We start from the raw sequence: 8,919 nt of genomic DNA on the forward strand, positions 1-8,919 counted from the left end.
ACAAAGCATGCCAGCCACTACCCTACTGTTTGACCGTGAAGGTGGTCGAATTGCAATACACAAGAACATGCTCTGGTACTGTTAAATTTACTAGGGTATACGTAGCCATAATGTCTTTATAAAATATACAGGTCAGAAACTCACCTGTTTAAAATACAGAAGTGTTCACAGCTATTTTAATCTGCTGAGGATCTGTACTGGATGCTATAGGTACCTCTGAAGACCACTGTTAAATGAAACCCTGTGTGACCATCCCATGCAGTACTACCCACAGTGTCCCTGGTCTCCTTCCAGTGACAGACCTCTGAGTGCAGAAATCAGTGTGGAACCTTTGCACAGGTAAAAAATACCATTTGTTTCTATGGAGTCAGGATCTCATCCTGACTGGGATCAGACACGCTGATAAACACTGGGGCAGCAGAAGGTTTGGAACCAAAGGCAAGGGAAGGAGAGGAAAGGGGAGGAGGAACTGATGAAAACAGGCTACTTGGGAAGATTTGGAACATAGTCTAGATATAGAAAAAACAATACAGGAATACTTTTTTTCATGTTATTTCAGTGCTCTTGGTAATAAACAAAACCTGGAAAGGCAAAAGAGCACAATCATGCAGAAAAATACAAAAGGATCAGAACTGATCCATCTCGCAAAGTTTTTTTAAAGCTCGTTTTAAATGTAGTATAAGCATAATCTGAAGAAGTTTGCCTCTGTCTAACTTTCTCTAAACAGAGAGTGGGGGCAAAGATAATGCATATATTAAGGCAGCAAATTCTAGGTAGCTTAATATAACAGGAGAAAATCAAAATAAGGTAGACAAACTGCAGTTCGAGGAGAAATAACATTCAAAGACAGTTGGGTGAAATACTAGAAAATCTCCCAGTAGGTCTAGGATTAAATCTGATATTCATTTAAAATCTTTACGTTTGTATTGACTTGGATTGGTGTTTAAATTTAGAGTAAACATTGTTCAGTCAAATACACCTCTGTATCATCAGGTGGAGAATAAAAGGGGAAGAAATTTTAATCCCAGCTTTTAAAACTTCAGTGATCAATCCTTCCTGACTCAAAAACACTCTAGTTTCTCACATGCCTTTTTTTTTAATTCTGGAAATATTTGTTACAGGCTTCAGTCAAAATCTTAAAGATAAGAACTTATTCCAGAGATACTGTGATAAATTACTAGAATAAAACATTTCAGAAAACAGTTCACTGACATCTGAAAATGTATAAAGCTCTGTCTTCATGGAAAAAAAAAGATGTTATTTTTACCATATATTAGCTAACAGTAGTAAATTCAAGCTAGTGAAATCCTATTCTATGCAAAGCAGATACATGCATCACATCTGAACTGACTAATGCAAATACTAGCATAGCCTCCCATTGCGCAGGTGAACTTGTACTGCTAGCACACGCAACATCTGTGAAGTGTTTCGCCCATGTTAGGATTTCAAAATACTTTTACCATGTCTCACAGCTGACCTAATTCCTTGCCTCATGTTAAGGGAGCTGCTAATAAGAAAAACAAGCGTACCTTTTGTTGTTAGCTGTTTGCACAGCTCCACCAAAGTACACATCACTCACACACGGCGTACACTGCCTGGTAGTAGATCATGAACAAGGTGATTTCTGCTAAAATCAACTGCCGCCCACGAAGTCTTACCTGTATGTGAAACTATTTTTCGACGATTCGGAGGCTTTGAAGCAGACAGTTGAAAAAATGGGAACTTCAAACACTTCCCAGTTACTCTGTCACAGATGCCAGAGGGACAGTTGCAAGTTTTCCTGCATTCCATTCCATAGGTACCATAGGGACACTCTGAAAAAAAGTAATACAGCAAAGCAGTCCTCAGTGACCCAAGTCAGCTGCTGGCACTCTTAATAGCTGGTCTGCTTATATACTTAAAGGTGGAAAAACTTTGAGTGAAGGTCAGCTAAACCTTAACTGCAGGATTTCAGCATGCTGACTGCTTGCTGCAAGTATTTTCCAGTTTTAACAAACCTTGACGTACATTACATAGGTAATTTCTTTTCCTGTAATCCTTCTCTGAAACACTCATAGTATTAAAAAACAAATTAAAAGGCAATATGAATATGTAAGTATGTAATGACAGATGATGTAGTTAAAGGACGAGCACTGGATTTAGAAAAGAGGACCACTGCAGAAAGTTCCTGAATTCACTATTTGGGCAGAACTTATGTGACTTACATGGCTGTTGTGATTTAGAGATGCAATCTACTGCTGGCGCCGGGCTACTGGTGGCATGTGGGTTCAGTGGAGGCATCTGCCCCAACCCTGAGGAGCTATCCAGCAAACAGCCTCTGCCTGAAGACCTCCAGCTCTTGGGGAAGAAGCTCTGACAGCTGCTCAGACAGCAAAGGTCTGCCTTCCCATGGCAGATGGCAAAGGGCTCACCTGCACCTCCAGGCTCCAGAGTGAGTACGCTCTACAGGCATCACTGGCACTAAGGCAGCTGCCTGCTTATACTGCACTGGGTGACATGCTGCCCCGATTCATATCTCCCATCCTTAAGCAAGCTCATAGAGAAGAACCAAAGGGCAGCTGTTAGGATGGCACCAAATGTTTTTCAAAAAAAATTAAGTCAGGTGCAGAGGATTTGCCCCGTCCCATAGCTGTCACATATCACATGCTGGTTCGCATAAATTCCCAGAGGGTTTAAACCTGGGGTCACAGCCCTGGTCTTCCTCTGCCTTGCTGTTGAACAGGATACTTTTCCAGGACCAGAGCTGAAGAGATGGAGGCAAGGAAAATCCAGCTCCAACATCCCCTTTCCAAACACCCAAAGAAGAAATCATCCCAAGAAGAGTTTGGGATGTCCCAGAAGAAAGTTATTTATGCTCAGGCTGGAAGTTGCCAACCCAGGGTGCATGGTCACCTTAAATGGCAAGTTCTGGAGAGTTTCCAGTTCAACTCCTAAGGGCAGCTGAATGACCATGCATGGCTGGACCAAGAATCCATTCAGCCCAGGCACCCACAAAATACTCAAGAAAGAAGATGACCACAGTAAGCACAAATGATAACTCCCCCTTCATATTCTCCCCCATTTTCAGCCTTGGGACCTCCTGAGCTAGACATAGTTTCTGTGCATATAACGCCCCACAATAGGGCTATCCTTCTCAGTTTGTCCAGTCTCCTCTTGAATCAATGCAAATACTTAGTTTCACCACACAGCCTAGGCTATCTGAAAATCAGACTAATGCCCCAAAATGAAACCAACATTTTACAACTCTCTACATGCTCTGTGGGTGTGCTTTTGTAAATGAAACGCATGGGAAAATCAACTAGTTCCCTGCTGGGAACTGCACAGTGAATCCCTCAGGCCTAGAGGACCTCACTGAGCTTCACCATACTCCCCTTCCCAAGCAATACCAGTCTTTGATCTGCTGTTTGTCCACATAAACCAAAAACAAAATCCTGCCAAAGCAAAACAGGTTTTGTGTGCATGGTCCTCCCCGAGGGACACACTGAGAGCATACACCACAGAGCACCAGTCTGCCTGCTGCAGGTGCTCAGCCCCCCAACCCAGAGAGGTGGGATGCAAAGCTGTGCACAACAGCACTGAAACAAGTCTGAGCCCAAAGCACTTGGCTCAGTGTGGAATAATCCTGGCATTGATGTTGCTCTTCAGATTTGACAAAACTGAGATCTGAGTCAATTTTGCTGTTAGAAGATTTTGCTCAGCAGGAGCCTGCTCCTAAATACATTGCAAATAGCTCCCAGTGATCTAAGGGAAGCAAGAGCAGGTTCTTTACTGTGATAGTAATGCCTGCGGTTTAAAGGGTATTTACTAATAAAAGTGTAGAGCACCAGCATTCCTTAGTCTGCGTTGAACAATAATGACGTTGCTACTGATAATAATACGATGCGCTCTTACAATACTAGTGCTCAGAAAATTGCTCTGAAACGTATACTGTCCATGTTTGAGCCATTTTAGAAATAAGAAATTGAAGAACAGAGAGTTCAGGTCATTTCTACACAACGTCAAAGTAAACCAGTCACAGGCAACCAGAGAGAATTTAGCCATCCTGACTCTGTGAATTATTACAAACGTGGAAGTAATTAAAATGAGTGAGTGATCTGGTATCATACCTATAAATAGATGTATAAAATAACAATATTTGACCCCATACTTTGCCTGATAAAATTCACATACATACAGAAAAAGGTTGTACTATCTCAGAGCTGAGATGAAAAAGGAAAAAGAGTTCGAAATTACATCTATAATATTTAGTGCAAAGAAATATATGGGGAATATAAGCCTTAAATACCAATTTACAACTCAAATTCAGGATATGGTTTTATTGAAATTAATGAGAATTTTTTCACTGACTTACTGGAAAGAAAAAAAGACAAAATATTTTACTTTACATTTTCCACAGAGCTTCCAAGATTCAGCTACAGGGATTCAGATCTCATGTCCCTCAATGTTTCTTTTTTCCCATTGGAAGTGTGCTATTGCAAAGAAATTCCTATGAGGACAGTGAAAAGTATATAATGATTCAAAAGAACTGTTAAAAGAATTATATGTGGTATCTTGCACTGCAGTGATTTTCAATAAACGGAAGATCAGTCAACTATCTCAGTAAAATACTTTTCTGGTGGGTGTATCAAGGATATTATTTATGCATAAATTCTAGTCTTTAGAAATAAAAGTAGTGTTTTGGGTTTCACCCTCAACCACGCACATGAATTTGGTTTTAAATACCAATGTAAATAAGTGTGTGCTGTATGTGAGTCAGCCTGAATGACTTGCAGCATCTGGTCCTAAGTCATTACTTTAACTGACTCTATTAATACTCCTGATGTTTAACTGCCAAAATATCTCAATTTTTAAGGAAGTTATTCAAAAGCATACCTGCGTCTACGTAAGTAGATGAAATAGTACACGAACACAGGAAAACTCGCTGCATTCATACTTTGCAAAGCCCTTTTTTAAAATTACTTATTTTAAAAAATTTCATCCTACTTCTTAGTAATTGAATGCCTCCTCTCCCTTTAGAGATTCTACTTTTTGCATGGAGAGAGAATAGCTCTTAAATTAAAAATGCCATTGTAGTCCATGACTAAAGAAATCAGCATGCAGCATACCTGGAATAAGCTGAGAGCAGTGGCTGGCTGCTCATCTCACAGTCAGCTCCTGTTCTGTTATTCCCATCTTTCAGGCAGGGTCCCTGTTTGCCTCCCCTGACCACATCCCTAGGGTAGCTGACCACCTCAAATGCAGGACTGAATTAAACACGGTAACGTCCCCATGCACTCAGGCAGAGCTGTTACCTCCATCTCCCAGACCCCAGAGAGAGCACCTGGTCCCTGGGCAGGCAGCCGGCAATGCCCGAGGGAACCTCACCCCAGGGAGAGCCCAGCAGGGGCAGGGACCCTGTGACAAGGTTGGACTCACAGGATTAAAGTCTTTGCAGTTTATAGAAAGCCACCCACCAAATCAGCGGAAGGATCAGGACTAGTGCCTAGGTCAGTCAAAAATCTCATCTCCGAGCACACCCCATCCGTATTTCCTCACACATGTCCCCAAGTCTAAACAGTATTCTCACATTAATAACCATGTCCCACCTACATGTAACAGCTTTTAATACCAGCAGGTATTTTTCACCTTCTTCTTGGCTAAGGGCTGAGCTGGAAAAATCCCATTTTAGACCTTTCAAGCAGGAGGCAAGCTCGATATGTAGGTTGCTGCCAAATTGCCACAGTGGGTGCATGCAAAGTGAATATTGTTACCTTTGCAGATACCAAATTCATCACCAAAGTCATCCTCCTCAGTGTAAAACTGGCACTTCAGCCCAGGACCACACTTGACACCATCCATACCCGAGACCGTACGATAGCAAGTCTCCCCCAGAGCAGCTGCACACACTCTGCAACAGCCACAGTCATCCAGCACTGTTCGCTTACAGCGCAAGGTACTTTTGCATGCGTTACTGTCACAGGGCTCGGGACAATCTACTGCGTATTTCGCACTCCAAGCAGTTCCAGCGTGCACGGGCATCAGGAGGAGTGTGAGAAACAGGAAGCCCTTCATGTCTTGCAGGGGTAAATACTCCATCCCAAAGAGCAGGCTTTAATGCTGAGCCCGCTGGTGCCTTGTGCCGAGGGAAGCAGAGGTACAGAATCCAAAGTGGTAGCTGCACACATCAGCCTACAAGTTTATGAGCTTTATACAGTGTGTTGCCCACATGCTGCACCGTCGTCAGCTTCCTCAATCCGGCAGCGCTGCTCCTGCCAGCCTCCCTTGTTTCAGTTTATGAAATCCAGGATGAAGGTTGGATTAGCACTCTGCTGCCATCCAGGAATTGAAAAGCCTGAGCTGATGTAATCTGTTATGTTTAGTTGGTTGTTTTGCATGAGGACTAAAAACTCTCTCACATCCGTCTCAAATGCTCAAGGACATCTGCCAAAAGAAAAAAAAAATAACCCACACACAACCATAAAAAAAAAAACAAACCAACAAGCCCGAGTAGGTTGCATACCTTCCTGCAGGACAGGGATCGCTCTGACACTGGGCACGCTGCTGACAGGACAACTCTGCCTTGCTAACACAGCTCACGCAGCCAGAAAAAAATTGCACTGAATCATCTCACTGCTGAAAGAATAATCTTTAAAAGAATAAATCTTTGCCTTCCCCTTCGAGGGGCTGTGGACAGTTTAAGGAACAAAGTGAGATCATGCCATTTAACAGCCGAGTTCAGATTTCCAGTAGTGTTTTTCCTGCCTGCATCAAAATAGTACTTTTTAATCAGTATTTAGGTGAAGATCAATTAAACATTTCACTCAAAGACTACTGCTAGAACTAAAACCAGGTCAGACAGAAACCAGCATTTTTTGGGATCTTCTGCAGGAAGTTCAGGAGAATGATCAATGAGCTGCCCTGACCTCACAACCAAGGGGGGAAATCCCCATCCATCACCACCACCGTCCATCATTAACATGGATCCGGGGAGCTGATTCTCCTCCTCTTTACACCACTTCTATCCTGATCAAACTCTAGGGGATGCCCTGATGTTGCTCTTCAATGAAACCAGTGTAAATAAACAGAAAATAAGTCTCAATTTCCCTTGACTTTATTCACACTGCCAGAGCCTTGACAAGAAACAGCAAACAACTGAAGAGTTCAGTAAAACAGACGAGCCACCAGAGAGACAGAAATATCTGCTCTAAAGCAAGATGTACATGAAAGGAAAAAAGGAATAAAGCTAGCCATAAATAATTCTCCGAATACCAAAAGTTGCTGCCACTGAACTTAGTGGGAACAGAATCAATCTAAACTTGTATGTGATCAGCTTGCCATTTGGGAATCCTGTGTCTCAAATGGGCTGAGGACACTGCCACTAGGCTGCCAAATAAAATGAAGGGCTATGCTGGAAATACAGGAGAGCAGGAAAGCCTTTTCTTCATGAATACAAATGTGAATTGGTAGATCCAAAACAAAATGCTTAACTCTTCTCTCTTGTGAAGAAGATGAGAAAACCAACATACTGTATGTTGCATTTGTTCATGTACTTCTGGTATTTCGTCTCAAATGCTCAAGGACATCTGCCAAAAGAAAAAAAAAATAACCCACACACAACCATAAAAAAAAAAACAAACCAACAAGCCCGAGTAGGTTGCATACCTTCCTGCAGGACAGGGATCGCTCTGACACTGGGCACGCTGCTGACAGGACAACTCTGCCTTGCTAACACAGCTCACGCAGCCAGAAAAAAATTGCACTGAATCATCTCACTGCTGAAAGAATAATCTTTAAAAGAATAAATCTTTGCCTTCCCCTTCGAGGGGCTGTGGACAGTTTAAGGAACAAAGTGAGATCATGCCATTTAACAGCCGAGTTCAGATTTCCAGTAGTGTTTTTCCTGCCTGCATCAAAATAGTACTTTTTAATCAGTATTTAGGTGAAGATCAATTAAACATTTCACTCAAAGACTACTGCTAGAACTAAAACCAGGTCAGACAGAAACCAGCATTTTTTGGGATCTTCTGCAGGAAGTTCAGGAGAATGATCAATGAGCTGCCCTGACCTCACAACCAAGGGGGGAAATCCCCATCCATCACCACCACCGTCCATCATTAACATGGATCCGGGGAGCTGATTCTCCTCCTCTTTACACCACTTCTATCCTGATCAAACTCTAGGGGATGCCCTGATGTTGCTCTTCAATGAAACCAGTGTAAATAAACAGAAAATAAGTCTCAATTTCCCTTGACTTTATTCACACTGCCAGAGCCTTGACAAGAAACAGCAAACAACTGAAGAGTTCAGTAAAACAGACGAGCCACCAGAGAGACAGAAATATCTGCTCTAAAGCAAGATGTACATGAAAGGAAAAAAGGAATAAAGCTAGCCATAAATAATTCTCCGAATACCAAAAGTTGCTGCCACTGAACTTAGTGGGAACAGAATCAATCTAAACTTGTATGTGATCAGCTTGCCATTTGGGAATCCTGTGTCTCAAATGGGCTGAGGACACTGCCACTAGGCTGCCAAATAAAATGAAGGGCTATGCTGGAAATACAGGAGAGCAGGAAAGCCTTTTCTTCATGAATACAAATGTGAATTGGTAGATCCAAAACAAAATGCTTAACTCTTCTCTCTTGTGAAGAAGATGAGAAAACCAACATACTGTATGTTGCATTTGTTCATGTACTTCTGGTATTTGTGTATATAAGAATCCAGATAGGATAGAAGGGGAAGGGGAAGGGGAAGGAAGGGGAAGGAAGGGGAAGGAGAAGGAGAAACTGTATATAAGAATCCAGATAGGATAGGATAGAAGGGGAAGAGGAAGGGGAAGGAAGGGGAAGGAGAAGGAGAAGGAGAAGGAGAAGGAGAAGGAGAAGGAGAAGGAGAAGGAGAAGGAGAAGGAGAAGGAGAAGGAGAAGGAGAAGGAGAAGGAGA

General features: G+C 42.3%; 1 protein-coding gene across 2 annotated transcripts in view; it reads right to left on the reverse strand.

Annotated features, from left to right (window-relative positions):
• ESM1 (endothelial cell specific molecule 1) overlaps positions 1-6,075 on the reverse strand; it is a 6,788-nt gene extending 713 nt beyond the window's left edge. Inside the window, exons 1-2 of one of the 2 annotated variants that reach the window (XM_009648254.1) lie at positions 5,751-6,075; positions 1,659-1,814 (exon numbers count right to left, since the gene is read on the reverse strand). In XM_009648254.1, coding sequence (XP_009646549.1) covers positions 1,659-1,814; positions 5,751-6,075 — 481 coding nt within the window. The remainder of the gene's footprint in view (positions 1-1,658; positions 1,815-5,750) is intronic. The other variant, XM_009648255.1, reaches the window with a different exon arrangement.
• Positions 6,076-8,919: the final 2,844 nt, after the last annotated feature.

The sequence above is a fragment of the Egretta garzetta genome, unplaced genomic scaffold, assembly GCF_000687185.1.
Source record: "Egretta garzetta isolate BGI_Z169 unplaced genomic scaffold, ASM68718v1 scaffold471, whole genome shotgun sequence".
In the NCBI taxonomy this organism is placed as follows: domain Eukaryota; kingdom Metazoa; phylum Chordata; class Aves; order Pelecaniformes; family Ardeidae; genus Egretta; species Egretta garzetta.